At 46.2% G+C, this 24,835-nt stretch overlaps 1 protein-coding gene and 1 long non-coding RNA gene across 2 annotated transcripts in view; one reads left to right on the top strand and one right to left on the bottom strand.

Moving 5' to 3' along the window:
• The first annotated feature begins 5,336 nt into the window (after window positions 1-5,336).
• On the top strand, window positions 5,337-9,615 carry LOC135904204 (uncharacterized). The gene is made up of 2 exons (XR_010565038.1): window positions 5,337-8,913; window positions 8,983-9,615. It is a non-coding gene; the product is annotated as an uncharacterized lncRNA (long non-coding RNA).
• A 5,055-nt stretch (window positions 9,616-14,670) lies between these two features.
• LOC135904214 (luciferin 4-monooxygenase-like) overlaps window positions 14,671-24,835 on the bottom strand; it is a 45,184-nt gene continuing 35,019 nt past the window's right edge. The window contains exons 4-5 of the mRNA XM_065434854.2: window positions 22,407-22,661; window positions 14,671-15,145 (exon numbers count right to left, since the gene is read on the bottom strand). Coding sequence (XP_065290926.2) covers window positions 15,003-15,145; window positions 22,407-22,661 — 398 coding nt within the window. The 3' untranslated portion in view covers window positions 14,671-15,002. The remainder of the gene's footprint in view (window positions 15,146-22,406; window positions 22,662-24,835) is intronic.

Genomic DNA, 24,835 nt, shown 5'->3' on the forward strand with positions numbered 1-24,835 from the left:
ACGTTGCAATTTCCGATCACATTGATGAGCATCGCAACTGAGACATTGGGCACTATGTTCTACGTTTACATGCCAGTGCAGCTTGGGAGAATGCGGAAACGTTCTTTATTCTGAGCCCCCCAAAAAATCGGTCCTATAGCGATCAGGCTCAATGCCTGATTTTCTGGCCGCTTAGGTGGAAAAGCAGTCGGGAAGCTATGGAGTAAACAGGGAATAAGGCTACGTTCACGCCTTGTTTGCACATAGCGTTACTCCGTGTTGGTGTCGCTTCCGCTCCTATGGCGTGGCTGGAAATTGTGTCGTTAACCCGTATCTTTGCTCGCGGTGTCCGAGTGTGTGATGCCGCGTAAATAGCGATGCTATTCCTGGAAAACGGCTTTTCGCAGCATTTCTTAAACTTGCTCGTCGGCGACTTTTCTTTCTGCAGGAGACGCCGTACGCCTTCTGGCGAACAGGCATCCCTTGGCCCGCGCTTCTCTGATGTTGGATTCCCAACCAGGAAGCAAAATTGCAGGCTCGTCTTGCGCGAAATCGAATACTGGCGCACAGCGGACGAGCACTTTTTGCAATTCTTTCCGTTCTGAAGGGGACTTCAACTTGTTTGACATGCTGCAGAATTCCAAGTAGTAGTGGTGACTTTCTGCCCTCACATCGCTACAAGCGCCAACGACATCAATACTGACCGTAAATTCGGAGTAAAAGGTGGCTAGATTGAGTACTGTCGGCAGTAAAACTTGCTAAAAAAAAAAACCTGTGGTCTATCCACAAGTGAGCCCGACCATCTACAGACGATATAATGGATCCAGGAACCAGAATGGTTTTATTTCAACAAGGTAGGGAAGTATGCCTCAAGTAAACCATGACAGCGATGCGGAGGGCAATGTGTGGAAGTCACCGGAACAAATGCCATCGTGTGAGCCGGTGAAAGGACATCGTGGGACACACAATATTCCCTGCTTTCCCAAGTCAGACACTACTCTCATGGGTGTTATCATCTGATTTCTAAGAGAAATTTGAGCAGCCCACAATTCAACATTTCACCACATTTACCAAGAAAGTAAATCCCAACGGTTATGTGGTGAATGGTGTGTTCATAAACAACAAATTCAGTTGGAAAATCTTGTTCACCAACACTCACTATAGCAGAGCCAACATAAACGGGCCGGAGGGGTTCGCCCCCAACTCTACGAAAAGTAATCATTTGGTCCCACGCGAACATTACTTTGTGTCCAAGACAACTTTTAAACAAAACACTCATTATTGAACCTGTGGCACCGGTGTCCAATAAAGCAGCGGTTCTTACATCGACAAATTTTTAAACAAAATATTCATTACTGAACCTGTAGCACCCGTATCCAATAGAGCACCGGTTCTTAGATCATCAACACAGACAAATACTTCGTTTTTGAGCATGGTGACATGCGGAGGACTACGTGACCGTCCCACGACCTCATCTCGATCGGTCACACCTGCTAGTTTCCCAGTTGGGGTGGTGTTGAAAGAGAGCGACCGTGAGTCGGAGGTGGAATAAGTCCGCATTCGGAAGCTGGAGACACGCGGGGATACATGATCACGTGGATGTCGTCGAAGAGACGCAGCGGGCTGCCACGGGGCGATGTCTCGGGTTAAAGACTGATAATGTGGGATCGCCGAAACTTCATACTGTCGTAAGCGACAATACCTACAGATATGCCCACAGATTCCGCAGCTATAGCAAATAGGTGGCTCGCGGTACCCTGGGTAGTCAATAAATGGGATCGGAGGCTGGCTATATCAGGGAGAAAGGCGTTGGGTCTGTGCGCTCTGATGGCGTTCGAAGGTACGCGAAGGATGCCGGAACTCCGCCTTGTCGACCTGGACGCGTTCATCACGCAAGGGCCGATTTTCACTGTTAGCTTGCAATTGGCAAACTACCGGCTCTTCAGGACAGCTTACGTCAAGTGCGCATTACCCGCCGTGGCTGCTCAGTGGCTATGGTGTTAGGCTGCTGAGCACGAGGTCGCGGGATCGAATCCCGGCCACGGCGGCCGCATTTCGATGGGGGCGAAATGCGAAAACACCTGTGTACTTAGATTTAGGTGCACGTTAAAGAACCCCAGGTGGTCGAAATTCCCGGAGCCCTCCACTACGGCGTGCCTCATAATCAGAAAGTGGTTGTGGCACGTAAAACCCCATAATTTAATTTTTAAGTGCGCATTAGAGGTACTCCCGTCCTGCGTTTCTTCCTCCACATTGCGCTTGAAAGTGCTCCAATTTTTCTTTAGGTGGTTGACGTACTAATAAGGTGATGTCATGAGAGATGGAGAAGTAGACGCTTGCGACCGTGGTCGCGTTGTCAATTCTACCAAACTTTGGGAATACTCGTGGCGTCTCCAGAGCCTCAAAAGCACGGCAGTGAGGTCTTAGATTAGACGGAGCACGCAGGTACTCCTTTGAAAGAAGAAAATTGTAGACATCTTCGGGGACGTCCTTCAGGAGATGCCCAACCTTGTCTTTATCTGACATGCCCGTGTTCATAATTCTGCACAGTGTCAATAGTTGAAGGAACGTTCTGCGTGTTTCCCCGCCCAACTGTGTTCTTCGCGAAAGCGTACGCTCAACCTTCTTTTTCTTTGAAAGTGGGTCACCGAAGCAGCTCTTGATTTCCTCAGCGTGCCCTTCCCACGTAGTCATCATGTTCTCATCATTATTGAATCAGAGCAGTGCGGTTCCAGTAAGAAAGGAAACGGCGTTAGCAAGTCGCGCCATTGAGTGCCACCCATTGTGGCCGCTTACGCTTTGATAATACTTCCGCAGTCGTCGACATCCTCATCAGTTTTGACGGAGAAGGTGCGCGTTTCTTTATGAGGCTTTCAGTAGATTAATTGCCTTGGGCACACACTGTCACCTTGCATGCTTGTCTCAGGCTTACCGCCAGCTACTAGCGGTTCGTTCATGTCCGTTGCGTTCAGGCTTTCTGCCGACCAAGCGCTGGGTTCGTCAGAGGGTGCCTAGAAGTTAACTCAGAGCGATTACATAGCGTTGTTCACCAAAGATCTTACGGTTGATCGAGGGTGGGTAGAAACGACATCGCAAACAGTCTGGCATTTTCTACACCGATATCGCTTCTTCGGGTACGTCGCGCAGCTTACGGGTATTGCAGCACTCTCAACCGTGCTTGCAGCACTGTCAACCGTAGGGAAGTGAGTGGCCGTAGCTGCAGGCATCGGCTTCACAGTGCTTCAGCACCTTTCGCAGTGGCCCGAGGAAAGGACGAGTGGCCGTCTTTGATAAACAACTTCGGTGAAATTTGGGTGGAGAATTCGCAAGGCCTTACGAATCTATATAGTTTTCCTAATCTAATTAGAACCGTCACGATGCAAAGAAAAAGCATATCTGAACATGTCAGCTGCGTTCAATAAATGAAAAGCGTAAGCAAGTTTCGTCCTTAGAGTCTGCAGATGGGCTTCGAGGCAATCTAATTCAGCATTCGTGGCACACTGATCAATCGCAACCAATAAAGAAAAACAATTGTGCTCGATTACTGCCCAATACATAGCGGTAGCGCTTGTGGATATTGCACAAACCGCATTTATTGATTTCTTTTTTACTGTATAAAAGTCGTAGAGATTTGCTTTTTCGAATTTTGGTGCATACGGAATTATTATTTTTTTCCTCACGAGCTTACATGCCAAAGCCGGAAATCACTTTTCTTGATCGTTTTTTTAAACATCACCAAATACGAGCAGTATTTGAACAGGCAGCTACGTTCCCTGCTATGCTTGCTGGAGATGAACAGCATAGTGGCCTTGAGTTTGTGGACTTGAACATAACTCTTGATGCTTTCGATCGTTTTTGTTATCATGCTCTGAGGTTATCAGGCGAATGCTCTATATGTGTCCAGAAAGCATATTTGCTAGAACAGATATACCTCTTATGTTTGGCATGAATATAAGAGATGGACCACATAACTATTACTTTTATTTATTTCAGATATAATGTGCAGTATTTTGCTGGAATGTGGAAGAGCAGTTTCTCTGTCCTCTTGTAAGAAATAAACCTAATGTTAAAGTATTAAGAAAAACAATTTTCAAGTGCATAATACGGGTGCTTCAGGGACTGCAGCATTAGTGGCCAACACAAGTTCAACGCTGCATATTAGCCTCCCTGGTGACTTATGGAAAACGTAGAACCGGTTGGCTTCGCAGGTATATATAACATACAATGCCTACGTGTGGAGAGCCATCTGCACTAACCAGGAATTTTGTGAACGTAGAGCATATGGCATAGATAAAAACTTTGTTCAAACAAGGTTGGTTGGACGTCTCAAAAGTGGGCACTTGAGAAAACCTTGAAACAATAACTTGATATCTTTGTTGAATATTGTCGTCGGCACTTGATTATATCCCGAAATTACTTGTAATGTAATTGAATGCTGGTGACCATCAAAAAGTTCAGCTTATGATTTGAGGTGAGCACTTTTTAGGACTAAAAATGTGCGCAAAGAAACCTTTAAAAAAAGCCAATTTAGCTTGCTTTTGGTCTATTCATGCATAATCTGTGTGTACATGTCACAGAAGACGTAGAGCTCTCGCAGGTTTCGCGGCGTCGAGTGACAGACAGCTGAAGTGCGGATGGCCTGAAGAATCATTGGCGAATCGTGGAGGGCAAAATTGCAGAAATTGAATGGAAACCTTTGAAATAGCCTCACGTTATAACACCCCGAACCATACGCCCATGTAAATTTATGCACTTCGTCACACTCTTGCACTAACACCTGTAAAACAGCGTAAATTAGTGCGAGGGAGGCCAGAGAATTGTCGTCAGGGACTGATTTTGCCACTATCCACAACTATGTGAACGTAATGTTTAGCGGATAGTTCAGTTACACAACTGCACGTTTTCTTCACTGGTAGTCAACGTTTTTAGAGAGGTGCCAATAATTATTCAATGTTTATTGTCAGTTTTCCAACGGCCTGATATGACAATGCGAAATAAGAGCCTATTGCGAAATTCGGAGAATGCAGACGTACCCCAGAACTTGTCGCTTATCTTGTAGTTGAAACAGCGTGAAAAATGAGTGCTGAGATAAGCAAAACACTAGCGATATGAAATGGACGTTATTTGGACGAATAGACATGCATACAAGATAAAGGCTGTAAACAAGAAAGATAGCCAATGTGTTGCAACTTAACGCATTTTCGAAGTGCGCGCACCTTTATCGCCTTATCTGGCGATCCTTCGAGTTCGGATTATCACTGCTAACACGTGCTCCTTTCTATCTTCCTGCCACTCGGCTTCTTATAAATACGCTCTACACCTTTGAATAAACGTTCATTTTGTTCTACTGACTACGCTGATGCTTCACTGGTCTGGCGTTATTGCGAGCACGCCATGGCTATGCTACAGTGGCGACAAAGATGGACATCACCCATGCAGTGAAAATCGACGCTGTACCGGAACTCACGCAGAACCGAGAAACCAAGGTCATCATGGCTCACCAACTTCCCGACTTCGAAGAAGGCAAAGATAAGTGGAAGCCGTACCTTATAAAAGTAGAAGCATACTTTGAAGCGAATGCGATTGAAGACTCTACTAAGAAAAGAGCATTGCTTGTTGCTGCGTTAAATACGCATACGATCCAAGTGCTGGCAGGGAAGGTGGCTCCACGCAAGCCAAATGCATTGACGTATGAAGAAGTCGTCGAAGTTTTGAGTGAGCACTACAGTCCCAAGAGACACGAAATCACCGAAAGCTACAAGTTTTTCAGTCGTTGTCAAGCGGAGGGCGAGCCTGTTAATGAATTCCTGATAGACATTCGCCGAATAGCTGACAATTGCAATTTTGGCAGTGCTTTGGATCGCATGCTTCGAGATTGCATTGTTTGTGGAATACGGTCTGGTGCCCTGCAGAAGCAGCTACTGGCACAGCGGGAATTAACGCTACAAGACGCTGAAGCGATGGCCCTTGCAGCTGAGGCTGCGGATAGTGATGTAAAAGAGATGATCGGACCGGCAACGACACCCGTGCTAAAAGTACAGGCGTATCAGAGAGAAACTCTAGTGGATGAGAGGAGGGCGGCCGCACGTCAAGAATGCGCAAGGTACGGTAGTACAAAACATAATGACGCGTGTTGCCCCTGGTCTAACGCTCGCTGTTACCGCTGTGGACGACGTGGTCACCTTGCAAGGAAATGTCGAAGTCGCGGGGCTCGAGAACAAGGCACTGCAAGGACAGCCCAAACTAACACCCTCTTGGGGACGGAAGCCTCAGCCGACGAGGAATCCGAAGCCGCCCACATTTGGACTTTGGTATCCCAACGAAAAAGCTGTCTGGAACCGCCGATCCGCCGAACGTTTGCTTGGTGCGGTGTGCAGTTCAGCATGGAAGTTGATACCGGGTCGCCCGTTTGTGTCATCCCGCGTGAACTATATTATAAGCACCGTGAGCAATGGCCGAAACTGAAACCGTCCAGTCTCAATTTATCTTGCTACACAGGACGCCTTCCAGTACTTGGGGAGCTTGTGCTCCAGGTTTGTCATAAAGGGGTGACAGTGGAGTGTGCGCTGACAGTCTTGGACTGTGCGGGACCAAGCCTCTGCGGTCGCGATTTAATCCAGCGGCTGAACAGCGCAGGTGCTCCAGTGGTTAGTTTTGTAGAGACCTCGGCGGTAACAAATGACTCGAGCGAATCCAGCGTGAACAGCATATTCAATGACTACAACTACGTGTTCTCCGAGGAACTGGGGCTAATCAAGGGTCCTCCAGCCAGCCTGCACATGAAGGAAGGCGCCGTACCCAAGTTCTGCAAGGCCAGAGCCATTCCATACGCGCTACGCGAGCGAGTGTCACTCGAGCTAGACCGTCTAGTTTCTGTGGGCGTGCTGTCGCCGGTGGCACACTCTGAATTGGCAACGCCCATAGTCGTAGTGCTTAAGAAAGACGGCGCAGTAAGAATCTGCGGGGATTTCAAGGCCACAGTAAATCCAGCGTATGCAACTGAGCAATACCCATTGCCAATCATTGAGGATATTTTTGCCCGATTACACGATGGGGACTATTTCAGCACTCTGGATTTACGGGATGCATACAATCAAGTGGCGCTAGACGATAACGCGAAGAAAGTTTGCGTCATTAATACGCCAAAAGGGCTATTTTGCTACAATCGACTTCCTTTCGGTATAGCCTCACCGACCGCAATATTCCAAAGGAAAATGGATGGGGTATTGGCTGGCCTTCCAGGAGCACAGGCTTATCTTGACGATGTGCTCATTTCCGAAAAAGCGAGTGACGGCGGCGAAAGGCTGAAAAACGTCTTACAGCACTTCCGAGAGCGCGGTGTAAAGCTAAGGTTCGATAAATGCAACTTGCGCAGCCCAGCAGTAACTTATCTAGGCCATCGGATCGATCGTGATGGGCTTCATCCGACAGAAAAAATCCTTGACGCTATCATGAAGGCACCGAGCCCCTGTAATGTCAGTGAGCTACGTTCATTCTTGGGCATGATTACTTTTTACGCGCGGTTTCTGCCGAACATGTCAACCACACTTGGCCCATTGTATCAACTGCTTGAAAAGAACGCACGCTGGCAATGGAAACAGCCGCAAGAGCACGCGTTTGATCTTGCCAAGCAAAGCCTTAAAACAGCCAAGGTTCTAGTTCATTTCGACCCTTCGAAGGAACTTAAACTGGAGTGTGACGCGTCTCCGTACGGTGTGGGAGCTGTCTTGTTTCACAAGACCGGTAACGTTCGCAGGCCCATTGGGTTCCGCTCGCGAACATTAACGCAGGCGGAGCGCAACTATTCGCAGCTCGAGCGAGAGGCACTGGCACTGGTATTCGGCGTCACGAAATTCCGTGACTACCTTCTAGGTCGGGAATTTACCTTAGTGACTGACCACCAGCCATTGTTGGGCCTGCTGAAATCGTACAAGCAGACGCCTACAATGGCCGCCGCACGGATACAACGTTGGGCACTCCACCTGGGGGCCTACCGCTACCGGCTACAGTATGCACCAGGACGACAGATGCTGAACGCTGACGCCCTCAGCCGACTTCCGTAAAGATCTCCGGAATCTGACGATGACGGTGAGCCGCCCGAATATGTGCTGTCGCTAAACCAGCTGAACAATGGCACCATAACAACGCGTGAGCTGAAAGCATTAACGGCTTTTGACCCTGTCCTGATCGAGGTCAAACGGTACATATTACATGGGTGGCCCAGAAACGCAAACGGAATGGCCCGGGCCGTACTGCCGTTTTTTGACCGCAAGCTCGAATTATCCGTAGCACATGAACTGGTCTACTGGGGTAATAGGGTCATAATACCGACCGAAGCTAGGGAGCGAGTGCTGCATCTTCTACATGAAACGCACCAGGGTTCACCGGCAATGAAATCTGTCGCTCGTTCTTTGTTCTGGTGGCCAGGCCTCGACAAAAATATTGAAGACGTGTCTGCACAATGCCAGTTCTGTGTGCAAAATCTGCCGATGCCAACTGCAGTTCCCGTCGTTAACTGGCCTGAAACAGGCGAAAGGTGGTCCCGTATTCACATGGACTACGCGGGTCCGATCTGCGGAAAAATGATACTCGTACTAGTCGATGCACACACCAAATGGCTCGAAGCAATACCTTTGTCACATGCCTCAACGCAGACTACCATTGACTGTCTGCGTGGCATTTTCAGCAGGTTTGGAATACCGCGCACGATCGTTTCTGACAACGGGACCCCATTTGCCAGTCAAGACTTCTCGTTGTTCGTGGCAAACAACATTGTGCACCTTCGATGCGCTCCATACCATCCCCAGTCTAATGGTGCGGCGGAAAGGGCAGTACGAACGATAAAAGATGGTCTTCGAAAAATGACGAAAGGAAAACTTGAAGAGAACCTAGTACGGTTGCTTTTTAACTACCGGAGGACTCCGCAAAAATCGGGTAAATCCCCAGCAGAGCTACTTTTGGGCTATCAACTACGCTCACGCTTGGACACATGCTTTCCTCCAGCACTTGCAGGACCAAAAGAGGACCAAGATGACTGGCTGCCGCTACCTGCAAGTGAAGTGTATGCCGGCAATTACGGTGTGGGGAGCAAGTGGACGCCCGGTCATGTGAAGGCGACGTCGGGAGCGAGAATGGTGACCGTGGAAACATCGGACGGAGTCATCCAGCGGCACGTGGACCAGGTCCGCCCGCGACAGGAAGTACCAGGGGACAAACCGACAGTAACTACAACCACCACACATCGCAGTGAGCCGGACCAAGCAACACAACTACAGCATCCAGAAACGGTGAATCGGGATGAAGGCATAACTGCTCGGCGCATTCTAAATGGCACCCGTTCTCCAGACTTTGCGGCACCAGATATTCCAGTGGCCCCGTTGCATACAGGTGTCGCCCAACAAACGCTGAGACGCTCAACGAGAGAACGCAAGCCAGTGCAACGCTTTCATTTCTGAGGAGGAAGGAATGTTGCAACTTAACGCATTTTCGAAGTGCGCGCACCTTTATCGCCTTATCTGGCGATCCTTCGAGTTCGGATTATCACTGCTAACACGTGCTCCTTTCTATCTTCCTGCCACTCGGCTACTTATAAATACGCTCTACACCTTTGAATAAACGTTCATTTTGTTCTACTGACTACGCTGATGCTTCACTGGTCTGGCGTTATTGCGAGCACGCCATGGCTATGCTACACAATGCCATTACGAAAACTAAGGCTTCAAGTTCCTGAAATTTTTGAAGGCGATCGTGCACGCTTGCAGTTTCTTCTGGATTTTGCTATAAAATCAGGGATGGTTCGAGACTCTCCTTCTCGCACGCCCCTTGTACTCTCAACTCACTTGACTCACCGAAGACTCCAATGAATGGCCCGAGTGCTTTCTAGAAAGCGCAACACTGTTCATGTCATGAGTACAATAAGGGTACACAAGGCTATGGACAACGTAGACAACAGAAAGAACAACCATAATGTTTGAGAATGTTCCGAAGCGTCCACGAGTCTCTTTATCTGTTTTGATATATATGAGCTTTTAGCCGCAGAAGCGTGGCAGCTGCAAAAAAAGAGAAGTCATAAATACTTGTCATAACCATGCTGCGAATGGAACAGAAAATTGGAGAACATGTGAAAATAAACAAAATGGGTTAGAGGAAAAATTTTCACAGCACACTTCAGCTCACGTAGAAGAGCCTGAAACGCACTACTTGGAAGACTCCAGGTCATGCGCTGCGCCTCTGTGTTCGAGTGCCACCGCAAGGCACAACCTCGCAGTGCAGTAACAAAGACGTCGGAGCATCTTCTACGGGCAATAGTAGCACCGCATGAATTTTTCAACCAGTCCACGACGGCCTGTTGGCGTACAAACTAACATACATTCACTGGGCGCGTAATCCACTTAGCGTCGTCTAAGACTGTTTTCGTCTTTCAATCCGCTGCTGGGTCATGACGCGCCGGCAACCGATTGGTCCTTGGCCGTGCTGGATGTAGGCGGCAACACTGAGATCGTCTTCGTGGCTGACGCGTGGCAGCATGGCGTAGAGCATCGTCGTCGGTTCCATCCATAAACCAGCTTAAATGGCATCATCTGTGTTGTATCTTGCGCTGCCGTGTTGTAAGCAAAGGTTGCCTACGGAAAGACGGCATCTCACATCTTCTGCATGACGTCGACATGAGTTTCAACATATCGGCGAGAGACTTGAAGTGTTCCTTAAGGTGATTTAACTGGGAGCGGTAGGCGGTGGTCTTGTGGTTGACTCGCTGCCTTTATTTCGTTCATTCAAGCGGTCGGCTTCCGTAATCTTCGCTCTACAATGCGTTCCTGGTTCGGCGACGGGAATTTCTCGGACAGAACGTTGTAGCAGAATGTTTTCGATCAAGAATGTCGCCACTCCCGCCGCGGTACCTTTGGGCGTTGCTTTTGTTTAATAACCGCGAAGGTCGTTGATGTCTCCTACGATATACTTATTCCCTGATTTTGATGTTAGAAAGGGCCCGAATAGGTCCATCCGAATTTGCTGGGATGGTCGGCATGCAGGCTCAATGGCTGCAGCAAATGTGCTGGCCCTCTCGGCTGTCTTGCGCTGCTGATACTATCAGCAGATCTTGACCTAGTCAGCAACGTCGGCGGCGAGGCGGGGCCAGTAATACTTGTATTCTCGATAGCGTACAGGAAAGCCAGAGGTGCCCATCGGTGAGGTTGCCGTGCAGGTTATGACAAAATTCAGGCCGTAGTTCTGATGGCACAACGATATGAAGTTAGCGCGAATAGGTGAAACGTTTTCCCATTGACGTCATTTCACAAGAAAAACAAAGACAATCTGCGCCTAAATACCCCTGTCGGAAAATCAGGCCTTGCATTCCAAGTACTCAGTAAGGCTTCAAAGCTCGGTGTCGGCTTTCTTCCTTTCGGTGAAGTCGTCAGTACCTTTTGTTCCCTGCAGGCCGTTCTCGATTTGGATGCCCTGCGGTAATTGGTCGATGGCGGCGCAAGAGATGCAGTCGCGTCAGAGTGCTTCCGCTCGAACTTATAAATCCCGGTGACGTCAAGTTCTTCCAGCCTGAGGCTCTATCGTGCAGATTAGTCTAAGGGTCCTTGAAATTTTCCAGCCAGTGCAACGTGTGGTGTTCGCTTACGACCTTGAAGTACCTACTGTGTAAGTAAAACGGAAATCTTACATTGCCCCATATGATAACAAGGCAATCCTTTTCTTTCGTAGAACAATTGGCGTTGACTTTGATGGCAAGAGGTTTGCGCAGGCTATGACTATTTAGAGGCTGTGTTCTGTCTGGGACAGCACGGCGCTGAGTTCTGCGCAGCTTGCGTCGGCGTAGATTTCGGTATCCGCAACCACGTCAAACTGAGCGAGCACTAATGGTGACTTCAAGCATCCTTTCACCTCTTGGATTACTTCAGTTTGCGGCGCTGCTCACTGGAAGTCCAAACCTGATTTTGCAAGATGGATCAATGACCCGGAGATGCGTGAAATGTCCTTAACAACGCGCCCATAATAGGCACACAAGCTTTCTTGCGGACGGCACACGATCGCCCTAAAAGGGCTATATATTCCGAAGAAATGTATACTGGAAAATTTCATATTGAGAATTCTTCAACCAAACAAGTTTCCATAGTGGGACACTTCTACATATAATAGCCTCAGCTTCTGTGCTATGCTTTCTATAACTACCTTGTGCAAGCAGATATTACGGAGGGTTGTGTATATTTCATTGCATAGAACGCAAGCGATGGCTTACCTGATATTTATGATCAAATATTCGAGAACTGAATATGTGGGAGGCTTCAGCATACATTTCACCGATGCTTTAGGAGAGACGTTAAATATGATGCATTTGGTTATATATGACGTCTTCAGAGACGTAACACAGTGTTGTTAAATCGTCAGCAAATGGAACCTCATCGTAGCAGCTGCCATTCCATACACATCCTGCGGTATTGAAGCAAACAGTGCCCCATGTGGACACACTTAAAGTACTCCATGTGTTTTGCAAAAATCCTCCATATTTTTACAGAAACAAAATGTTTCTCCACCCAAGATCACGTACAAAGCCTGAAATATGCATTGTAGAATTTGTTCCCTTTAATTACAATGGACACGTATGTACGGTGTATGTTTGGATGCGTTTTATGCGGATTGAGCAAAAGCGTGTATTGTTCTCGCGCAGGTGCTTAAACATATTTACCTTCTATGGCCAAAATAGTTACATACTTGGTGAGAGTGTTGCTTTTTTAGTGCATTTCGGAAGGCGCCTAGAACGAGTGACAAGGTATGGAAGTGAGGCAGGAGACCTGCACCAACCAGGCCTGAACGACTACTGAAAAATAAGCTTACAAAAGGAAAACAATCATGCAGGTCCCACTCACTATATGTGTTGGTCTAAGCTGGCCTATGTCCAGCTGGCTAGTCCGAACGGCACACATCGAGAAGAGACGTGCAACAGATTTCGGCGACCAACATGATTCAGAAGTTTCAGCGCAGGCTACGAAGCGCCGCTAATTCTGGCTAAAGTTAGCGGAAACACCTTGTTTACGGACTGAGTGCTCAGTAACACAAATAATAGGTTCTAGTTTTAAACCCTTTATGTCCTCACCCTTACCCACTTTAAAGCGTCTGAATATATTTTTACTTCATGTTCATCAGGGAACAAATAAAAATTCTGTGTGGAAAGGGACACATAGTCTAGAGCTGCAGCATTGTATGTACTGTTTTCTAGAGAAGTAAAACGTTAATTGAATTTTTAGCCAGCCCAATTCCATTGTAGACTTTATTACGTAATGACACGTGTATTTGTTTTTCGAATGGTCGCATGCTATCGCTCAGCGCAGGACGCGCCTGCATGTATCGGAAGTTTCTTGAATGATATCGATGGTTCTATCCGCTGTCTATTCTCACCGAACCTTGTGCAATCTTTCAGGCCTTGATAGCACCTCGGTCGCGTCCGATAAGGAACACATTATGAAATCTATTTTTTTATTTTGTCATTTTACCGGTTTATGCGGTTATCTATAGTTTACGCACAAGTTTATGTTATAGTGCTTTTTATATACCGAGGATAGATCTCTGTAAGCCAGTTGTACGCTATATCAGGCGAAAAAACGGCAAAACATCTTCCTGAATTGATGAGTTAAGTTCATCTAGAAAAGACAAGAATGACTAAGAATTTATTAATTTTAATTTTATTTGTTGCAATACACATAACAGATTTGTTCAGCACATGCATCTTTCATAAAGTGCATATCGCAGGTGAAATTTATGGATATTGTTTCCTAGTTTCAACAATTGCAAATCATCTCGAACCTAGCGGCAAAATTTGACGTCCTAGTCACTATCTACGCCTGAAGAACTTGCTCCAGGTCCGCAGCGCAGGTCCTATCCAAAACAGGAAATTTTTCAGCGTTTCTCACAAGGATCTTATCCTGCGACACCCAGACATATTTCCTACACTTCTCCCGCCTGGCTTGTTGTCCGCTGCTCGAAAGGGCTTTATTTTTCAAGACAGAGATGTTAATTTATGTGTAGGGGTTCATCTACACTGAAAAATATAGCTGCTTTGCACCTAATTTTGCTTTCCTCGCAGCTGACAAGAATTTGTCACGGGCAGTTCACGTTAGAAACTTCGCTATGACATTGGGTTTTCTCTTGTCCATAATTTTTGATGGTACTCGATGTAGGATATAAATATCATAAATATTCAATGCAATGCCCAAGGCGTCAGCAATGTCCATTACTGTTTTCTTGAAGTCCTCATCTTGGATTTCTCAAAGCTCCTGAGTTTCAATGTTCATACTCATGGATTATTGTTTAGGCTCCACAATTTCTTTCTTATACATTTATGTTCCTTCCACAGCTGTTAATTTTTCTTGCAACAGAGTTGATTCTCAGATTTCGTGCCCCCCTGTTCCTATCGGAACCCTTCCAAATATTTTCTAAAGGTTTCGAACTTTTCGTTCATGAAAGTTCTCAAATCAAGAATGCCTGCAAGTTGGCATGAATTTTGGTTCCCGCACCTCCGCCCTTTGCGACATCTTTCCTTAATTAAATCGCGAATGTACCATGCCTTCCAACCGCTTCATTTAGAACATTTACTACTTCTTTTATGCTGGTGGGCTGCCTTTTCTCAAGGACTCTAGCGACATCGTCTAAGCTACCAGAGTTGTTATCGTTCCATGCCTCAAAAAAAAAAAAAAAACGCCACACGTAGGAAGCAGGTTCTCTTAGAAGACAACTGAAGGAAGCACATTCGTGTTGATTGTTGCACTTATTAGCGTTCGAAGCACGTGACGAATGTTAGATATGTTAATTGGCTATAGAGCAAAGTATAGGCTGTCGCTATGTTGTATTAGCTTTTCTGAACCTAAGTAGCATCCGCTAAAGCTCATTGCTAATGCTTACAAAGTTTTCTGCAACCGTGATATCATTGTTTTTAAAAGCTGATAAAATTAAAACATTATATACATCACCGATGCTACTGCGCGCACGTGGAGAACGCAGCTCAGAAATGCGCGGATAACTTATGGCGCATCAGATGCTTTTCCCGTAAAGCGCAGGTGTCCTGAACGCAGCTTTCTCCGCAGGTATTTTCCATTTTCGCTCTTCGGAATCTGGTTTACGAAGAAAACTCCGCCATGCAAATTCTTGTGAAAGGCTGTTTGCTCTGTAACAATAATAAAAAAGAATTACATGCAGTTCAGTAAAGCCATATGTAGCGAAAAACATGGGAAATTTCGTTTCTGAATCAACTTAGCTTAATGCAGAAGTTACCGCTATAGTGTCCTAAGAACAATGGAAGTACTCACAAGTAGGTTTGCAAGGACATGCGACCTTAAAATGTTAATTACCTATGCAATAAGAGTACATGTCGACATTTCTGGCAAGAGACGCTGAGCGTACTTGGACAAGATGCGCGTTCCGCGACGGTTAGCTCAGATGGCAGAAAAGAGCAAGACAGTACTATCGGCCACAGCGCCTAAACATTTAGACGTCACAAAGCTCTCGTGCGGGAAATCGTGCGTCTATATAGTAATAGCGTTCGGTGTTTGTTGTTCTGTTGTGAAATTCTGTAGAGAACAAGGCCGGCGACTGGCGGTGTGCAGTCCTGTTTTGAACCGTGTTGGGCAAGGGTGCAGGTTTCGTGAAAATGAAGTGTACGAGAAACAGCAAGAATTATCGCTCCAACCGTAATAAGTATAGTATGCTGGTGTCCAACACAAGCAAAAATGCATGAATTCTTTAGTTTGGCAATCATCGTCGTCATCATCATCAGCCTGGTTACGCCCACTGCAGGGCAAAGGCCTCTCCCATGCTTCTCCAACTGCGCGGTCATGTGCTAATTGTGGTCATGTTGTCCCTGCAAACTTCTTAATCTCATCCACCCACCTAACATTCTGCCGCCCTCTGCTACGCTTCCCTTCCCTTGAAATCCAGTCTGTAACCCTTAATGACCATCAGTTATCTTCCCTCCTCATTATATGTCGGGCCAATGCCCATTTCTTTTTCTTGATTTCCACTAGGATATCACTAACTCGCGGTCCTTCCCTCACCCAATCTGCTCTTTTCTTATCCCTTAACGTTACGCCCATCATTCTTCTTTCCACAGCTCGTTGCTTCGTCCTCAATTTAAGTAGAACGCTTTTCGTAAGCCTCCAGGTTTCTGCCCCGTACGTGAGTACCGGTAATACACAGCTGTTATATACTTTTCTCTTGAGGTATAATGGCAAACTGCTGTTCATGATCTGAGAGTGCCTGCCAAACGCACCCCAGTCAATTCTTCTTCTTTGGCAATACTTTCAGTCAAACAGAAATAAAACAACTGTTTTGAAATTCTGCATTTCTTGCAGTTTGCAACGGATTAGGCTATGCGATGTATGCGTCTTAAACGTTCGCCCATGATCATTTTCAAGAATGGTCTGCAAACATTTTCAAACACAAATTTCGTACCGCTCTCATGCTAGTCACAGATATCAAGCTGAATATTTTAACAAAAATGTCTTATGCTACGAAGAACACGACACAAAGAAAGCTGGTACATCAAACCATATTCAGCTGCATAAGCTTGGCAAAAATTTCGGACGCATACCTTACTCCAGAAGAATGTGGATATAAAACACCACAGGTTGCATTGATTTAAATTCGCTACAGTTACTCTGCTTGAATTCACACGCTGGCCAAAATGTACCCGAGCCTAGTCTTTACAGTATCGTTGACCAGAGATGTAAGTCAATAGGAAATGATTGAAAAGAGAAGTCAGCTACTGTTGCCTTTTATGCTGGCAAGAAATAACCAAAGGCATCATTAATCACGACAACCTCGCGGCGTTGCAATTAGCTTATCGCAGCCGCAGTATCTATGTAGAAAGGAGAGTCTTGCTGAACACATCACGCGATGAATCCCGACGCGACTGCAGTTAGCATAGAAGCAATGTATAGAAACATTGCAAACATTGGACATAGAAACATTAAATGCGTTGTGTGAGGCGTGTGGGCAGCCTAAGTGCTCTGGGCCTGTAGTGCCATCTAGCGCCGCCGCAGCGAAGTACCCGCGTGGAATGCATCTGCATGTGTCATCATCATTATCAACCTGGCTACGCCCACTGCAGGGCAAAGGCCTCTCCCATACTTCTCCGCCTACCCCGGTCATGTGCTAATTGTGGCCATGTTGTCCCTGCAAACTTCTAAATCTCATCCGCCCACTTAACATTGCGATGCCCCCTGCTACACTTCCCTTCTCTTGGAAACCACTCCACAACCCTTAATGACCATCGGTTATATTCCGCCTCATTACATGTCCTGCCCATGCCCATTTCTTTTTCTTGATTTCAACTAAGATGTCATTAACTCGCGTTTGTTCCCTCACCCAACCTGCTCTCTTCTTATCCCCCCCTTAACGCTACAACCATGATTCTTCTTTCCATATCTCGTTGCATCGTCCTCAATTTAAGTAGAACCCTTATCGTAAGCCTCCAGGTTACTTGCCCGTAGGTGAGTACTTTTGGGACACAGCTGTTATACACTTTTCTCTTGGGGGATAATAGCAACCTCTTGTTCATGATCTGAGAATGCCTGCCAAGCGCACCCCAGCCCATTCTTATTTTTATGATTATTTCAGTCTCGTCATCCGGATCCGCAGTCACAACCTGCCCTAAGTAGATGTATTCCCTTACCACCTCCAGTGCCTCACTCCCTGTCGAAAACTGCTGTTCTCTTCCGAGACTGTTAAACATTACTTCAGTTTTCTGCAAATTAATTTTTAGACCTACTCTTCTGCTTTGCCTGTCCAGGTCAGTGAGCATGCATTGCATTTGGTCCCCTGAGTTACTAAGCAAGGCAATATCATCAGTGAATCGCAAGTTAATAAGGTATTCTCCATTAACTCTTTACCCCAATTCTTCCCAGTCCAGGTGTCTGAATACCTCCTGTAAACACGCTGTGAACACCATTGAAGAGATCGTATCCCATTTCCTGACGGCCTCCTTTATGGGAATTTTGTTGCTTTCTTTATGGAGGACTACGGCGGCTGCGGAGCCGCTATAGATATCTTTCAGTATGTTTACATGCGGCTCGTCTACACCCTGATTCTGTAATGAGTGCATGACTGCCGATGTTACGAATGAATCAAGTGCTCTCTCGTAATCTATGAAAGCTATATATAAAGGTCGGTTATATGCCGCACATTTCTCTATCCCCAGATGGATAGTGTAAATGTGGTCTATTGTTGAGCAGCCTTTACAAATTCCTGCCTGGTCTTTTGATTGACAGAAGTCTAAGGTGTTCCTGATTCTGCTTGCGACTATGCCAGGAAATACATTGTAGGCAACGGACAGTAAGCTGATTGGTCTATAATTTTTCAAGTCTTTGGCATTCCCTTTGTTATGCTATACGAACATGTGGGCGTTTATGTAGGCGATTATCGGCCATGAACTTAGGAAGTAAATTCTTCTCCTTCGTTGCGTCCTTCCTCGAGAGCAGGACGGTGGCCATAAGGTTGACGCAATCAGTCTCGGAGTCTTTCACACTCGGAAGGAGGGGCAGTCCGCAAAGGGCAGTTATCTCACTCCTTCTGTTCAATATAGCAATCCGCAAGTTGTCGGAAAGCCTTGCAGCAATTCCCTAAGTAGGCTACGCATTATAGACTGACGACATTACAATCTGGTATCCCAGATATCGGAGGCGATGGTCGAACAAGCTCTCTAGGAGGCTCTGGGTGTTACAGAGTCTTTCTTGGAAGGTATGGGAGTGGCAAATGAGCTAGACGAGGTGCTAGGGGATGCACCCCAGTAGATCAGGCACCCGTTAGCGTTCGTACCATGGATGGGCACATCATCGCTGGTACGAAATTGTGGAATTGCATATCATCCCTGGATGAAGCTATGGATTGTTCGAATAAATCATACAAAACTTTACTTATTCTGAACAATATTGAGTTTGTCTTATTAGAATCGCAGTGTAAATTGTCAGTCTTTTGTTCCTTTTGTTTTCAGGTTGTAGTTGTTCTGAAACGAAATGTATCGTGCTTTGAGTATCCTGTCGGTTTCTCATATTTCTTGTAGACATGTCCTGTTTCACGAACATAATATTCTGTCTCGCGACACTCCAGTTGATTTCGGTATGTCTGTATACTTGTTGCTGCGTACGGGCTGCGTGCCGAATTGTTGTCGGAGCAGAAGCCTTTATCTGGCCACATGGCATGTAGCTTCTGCTTCCTTTCTGTTGTAAAGAGAAATAAACTCATTCATTCATTCATTCTTCATTCATTCATCCCTAGAGTAGATTCTCTCAAAATCCTAGAGAGAGAGACAAAAGGGAAGGAAAGACAGGGAGGTTAGCCAGTGTAAATACCGGCTGGCTAAGGGTTTTGCATATATTAAAGGGGCTGCTACGCTAAGATAACAGGCCATCTCACGACGAAAACGGAGAACATTCTCAGATTAATTATGAGATTGTCCAACAAGAAACGTGGCATAGGTGAGGATATACTCGTTATAGTTCACCATGCTTTCCTCATGAGTCATGGTATTTGCATAGTCGGGGCCCTCAACTGGACCAAAATGGACGTAGATAAATTGGACACGCTCACCCGCAAAAGTGTCAAAAGGGAGCTCGGCATTCTAATCACGGCTAGCACAGAGAATCTCGGGACGTTGGGAGTACACAACACAACTTCGGAGTTACCCGCCGTGATTGCTCAGTAGCTATAGTGTTGGGCTGCGGAACACTAGGTTGCGGGATTGAATCCCGGCCACGGCGGTCACATTTCGATGGGGGCGAAATGCGAAAAGGCCCATGTGCATAAATTTTGGTGCACGTTAAAGAACCGCAGCTGGTCGAAATTTCCGGAGTCCTCCACTACGGCGTTCCTTTTAATCAAAAAGTGGTTTTTGCGCGTAAAAGTCCATAACTCTACTTAACTTCGGAGTTAGCAGAAGTAGGAATATCAGCACAAATTATTAGATTATCAAAGTCCAAAGCAAGCAAAAGACTACAGGATGCGGCAGACCTCCGTCCTTGCTTCAATCAGGGAAAGACCACGCTTCCTGATAATCAAATAAATAACTCCTTTATTGCAGACCCTTTTCCAAGAAACGTCCACCCCCAAAACAATAAAGGTCGAAGGTTAGCGATGGCTAGGGCTTTCTTAAAGAACATATCCGGAACGGAGATTTTGTTGACGCGGCACCGCACGCCAGTGCCAACAAGCTTTCCGTATGAATAGTCAATGACAGCGGTGAGCTCCTCTCGGCAGCTTCGATGAAGACCGCCTTGGTCGACGTGGGGGAACAGGCTGCTATAGCACTCGCATTACTTGACGCAAAACGTACTACAGTGTCAACGTACTCCAGAGCAGTCGTTAGAGCATTCGCATCGGGATTGACAGCCAAAGAGGCAGCCAGAATTCTGAACGGCAAACCACCGTCTGACATTATTCATCACATAGTTGATTCTCAGCTCACGCGGGACCACATGTATTACCGGATCACGTGAACCCCAATGAGACAGCCCACGACCGTGCGCGAAGTTTCATATGCCGCGATCGGACGGTGTCTCGGGTGAGTTCGGAAGAGCTCGTCGTCAGTGATCGTCTAGTTACTTATCACGAAATCACATTTCATTATAGAGAAAATAGGCAGTTTTTTCCCTTCTCCCATCGTAAGCTCAACAGATCACAAACTAGCACGCTTGGTATGCTCCAGACGGGGGCCTACCCCTCTAGTGTCTTTCTGAACATGGTCTACCCCGACATTGATACACTCTGTCCAGATTATGGCACTGAATTTTGCTCATTAAATCACACGTTCTGACAGTGCCCTGTGTTACAGGATTTTAACCAAGAAGAAGACTGGACGAAGACCATCACAGACCCCAGAAAATACTTCCAGCTCCGGGCTGTAAAGAGGGTCCGTGAACGAGTGGAGAGGCATGGCATCTCTGTTCCGAAATGAGACTAGCCAACAGCTGGGTAGGGACCTACCTAGCAGGCTCCTGCCGAGCTCCTCAGGACACCAATAAAATTTTTTGCTACTACTACTACTACCATGGATTACCCAGTGAGCCAAGCTGACGGGAATGCGGTTAGAGACGCCGACAGACAGGCAGACCGACAGGCAATTGGACAGGCCGACACAATATCCCCGAAAAGTGCGTGATGTACCCTAGGAATGCCAATCGCTCAAAAAACTATCAGCCGTAATTCACTTGTAATTCCCTGTCGTATAAACACAAATGTGTATAAACACAAATGTGACTTTTGCCAATCAGGGTTTTTCTGAGGCACAGTTCTCACGACTTTTGCGAAACAGTTCAGATCTCTACACACGTAGAACAATACGACACGCACCAACAGCTAGCTTTTATTGCGATAGCAGTTATTTGGACACTCCAGGTACAATTCTGCCGTCGTCGTCGTCACGGTGATGTTCCGTGTAATCTGCAAGGGCGATAACATTGTCTCCGCACACTGTATGCTGGGCGTGCCAGCGAAGCCGATGATGGTGGCTCAGGATCGTGAACAAGGGAGGAAAGAAGGGAGGAAGCGCGCCGTCTTCTATCGCGCGCAAGGCACCCCGGAGAGGGGAGGACCGTCTCACTCCGTTGGCTGCTGCGTGTGGCGGGGCCGCGCGAGCCTTGTTTTGAAAGCGATCTGTGATGATTACAGAGTCTACGTGCGCCGCGGGCTTACATATTCGCGGGCGCTGTGTTCTAGCTGCTTAGTTCACCTTCAAGCGAGAGGCAGAACGAAGATAAATTCGCTAGCTGCTGCTACCGCGCTTCCTCACGCCAGCGTTTTCACAGGGAGTTCGGTCCCCGAGTGAGATGTGTTCATTCAATGTTAATGTATTTAGAACGCGAATGTTATATGGTCGATGAGGTGACCATCCCTATTTCGTATAGCTGTCTACTACTTTGCTATTGCATTGGATGGTTCGCCTATCAGGCATAACTGCGACTTCTTATTGGAATGAGCATTCTAGGGCATTTCACGTCCGTTCCGAACTCGATGCACACACACACACGCACGCGTATACCGGGTGTTTCAGGGAACTTTTGAAATATTTTTTTTAAAGGTTGCTTGTGGCAGATAGCACAATTGTAGTTCATGAGCTGGTCTAGTTCAATTGTGGGACATTACTTGCAAAAAAATTGAAATGCATAACCACTTATTGCGTATTTTTTAGCATTCTGTTGAACACAAAGTAGATTTGAGAACGGATGATATGCATGCACTTCCTTTGAGATTTATGTTAAACTTTCAACATAGTGGTATACATTTTGGGAACGTGTGTTTACCTAGTTCCCTTTGTTATTCAGGAAAATAGTGCAGATAAATTTATGCAGAAAATCATTGCTTGTTCGAACTACCACATAGTGAGCCAAGGCAAAAAAAGAACATGGCTTTTCTGATAAAGTGACGAATTGTCTCACCTGCAACGAGTCGCACGAGATCCTCTGAGGCGATGCGTCCTCTGGTGGAAGGATCAATCACGACAAATGCAGTTGGTGCTTCTCCTAAATCTGGATGATTGATGCCCACAACTGCAGCCTCCAGAACCAGTGGATGCTTCGTCAGAATAGTCTCAATTTCAGCTGGTGCCACCTGCTGGTCGAGACACTTGATCATGTCCTTGAGGCGCTCGACTACGTATAAGTTCCCGGAGCCGTCGTAGTACCCGGCGTCGCCTGCACCATGCAGTGGATGCCGTGGCAAGGTAAAATTAAAGCAGTTTGATTCGATCTTTATAAACACATATACCGCACTGATTTGAGCACTAGCCATAACAATGTGTGGCATGGGATCTCACGAAATTTGTAAACTTGTATAGAAGATTGTTACAGAAACAGATCTTACAGAAGGAGATCTTAAAGAAAGAATTCAAACTTTTTTAGCGTAGTTTTCTAAGGTAGTGAATAAGTGTGTGTTCTTCATGCAGATCTTACAGAAACAAGTAAAACTTGTTTCATTGTGGCTTCCGTGGCTACTGAATACGTGCGTTATCTTCATCTGAGGAATAGTTGTAGTTTCGTCGTGTTGATGTACATGTGTCATAACGTGCCATAATAAACTAACAGTGTTAAGTTCCAGCTACTAATAATAATTCCAGCCGTGTTCTCTTGTAAGGGTTGATCCAGAAATAAGGTACCCAAAGAGCTCCAGCCACACGGGGAGGTGCGAAGCGCAATCCGGCAACACTGCTGCGCGCGGCTATTCCCCTACTCTCGATTCCCCACGGCCGCGCTTCGCTGCGCCACTCATTCTTGGCTCAGCAGCCATCCGAGTTGGCGGTTCCCATTGCTGATCCCGGCAAGTGCGAGATCGGTCCCGTAATTCGCTTTTTGCTCGCCAAAGGGACTCCACCCGTGGATATTCATCATCAGTTGACAGAGGTGTTTAGCGACAAATGTGTCCGTTCAAGACGTCCGAAAGTGGTGCAGGGAGTTTAGTGCTGGTTGGAAGGAAGTCCACGATGAAGAACGGAGTGCAAGACCGTTTGTTTCAGGCGGTTATCGAGTTGGTTCAACGCAAAGTGCTTTAAAACAGGATGATCACCGTCCGTGAACTTGTGGCCGAGGTTCCTGGGAGTTGTTATGATACAATGGAAAGATATTTGACTGAAAAATTGGGGTATCACAAGTGTTGTGCTCGGTGCGTACCGCGGCTATTCACATCAGACCACTACCTTCCTGGCGCATACACACTAAACATTTTAACACCCTTAAGGGTGTAAATCAGTTTGTCGCCAGACGAACACCCTAAGGGTGCTGTTGTCTACACCCTGCAGTTGGGGTGCCATTATAGCACCCTAGTGGAAGGGTGTCCAGCAAAATAAATTTAGGGTGTAAGCGTGCTCGTCCAAATTAACACCCATCTGTGTGGGTGTTGGAAGGGTGTACACTCTTTTATCTCTAGCGTGTATGGAAGGCAGGTTCGGCAGTACACGCCTTCAATTACTACTATGTACAGCGATCCACGCACAACTATTGCGTGTGCCAGAAGGTTCAAGTTCGGCTACCAAACGCACCGTCGAACAGCCGGCCTTAAAGCTTCGATGGGCATACACAACACCTATAAGTGTGGATTACATTACATATTAGTAATTCATGGTGTATATTGGAAAACCTGTATTCGCTGCACAAATACAAGCTAGCAAACTTGACACTTTTGAGCATGTATATCAACACCAAGGCTATCATGATTTCCATATCCAAATAACATGCAACACAGACTGGTAAGATATATGCTGCATTTTCAAGAAAATGCAACTATATTTATTGCATGCTGCAATACAGAGTACAATATATACATAAATCACATTAAATATAAACATGCACAATCACCAAACACATCGGTAAGTACAAGAACATGTACATTTCCCACAAAGGTATCTAAAATATAAGTATTGATCAAATCTGTTATTAGAGAAGAAACTATGTATAGCGGCACTGAAATAGCCTGGGTTGATTCGCAGTGTTTTGGGCCACATAAAGGAATAAATTTTTAGTATTAGGCTCCAGTGAACAAAAATTCAAGTTCTGATGCCTTAAAAAAAGGCATATTGCAAAGGTGAATTAGGGAAGCAATTGAAATGCAGAGCAAACGCACAAGAAAGACACCTGTTATTTTGTACACTAATGTAATCCCAAAACATTATGAAAAGTTTGGAAAGTCGATGTAAAGCAGAACTGGCCAACATTTTTCAGACTGAAACAATACTTCCCAAGCATAGACATGCTTTAGGTGAGGTTTAAGCCAGGAGCCTTATTGGTAATTTTCTATTTCCCACAAGATTACTTGAGCACAATAATACGTAGAATTTTTTAGTGCCTACATAGTTTGTCCTCTTTTGTGAAACGAG

Source organism: Dermacentor albipictus, chromosome 10, assembly GCF_038994185.2.
Source record: "Dermacentor albipictus isolate Rhodes 1998 colony chromosome 10, USDA_Dalb.pri_finalv2, whole genome shotgun sequence".
Classification (NCBI taxonomy): domain Eukaryota; kingdom Metazoa; phylum Arthropoda; class Arachnida; order Ixodida; family Ixodidae; genus Dermacentor; species Dermacentor albipictus.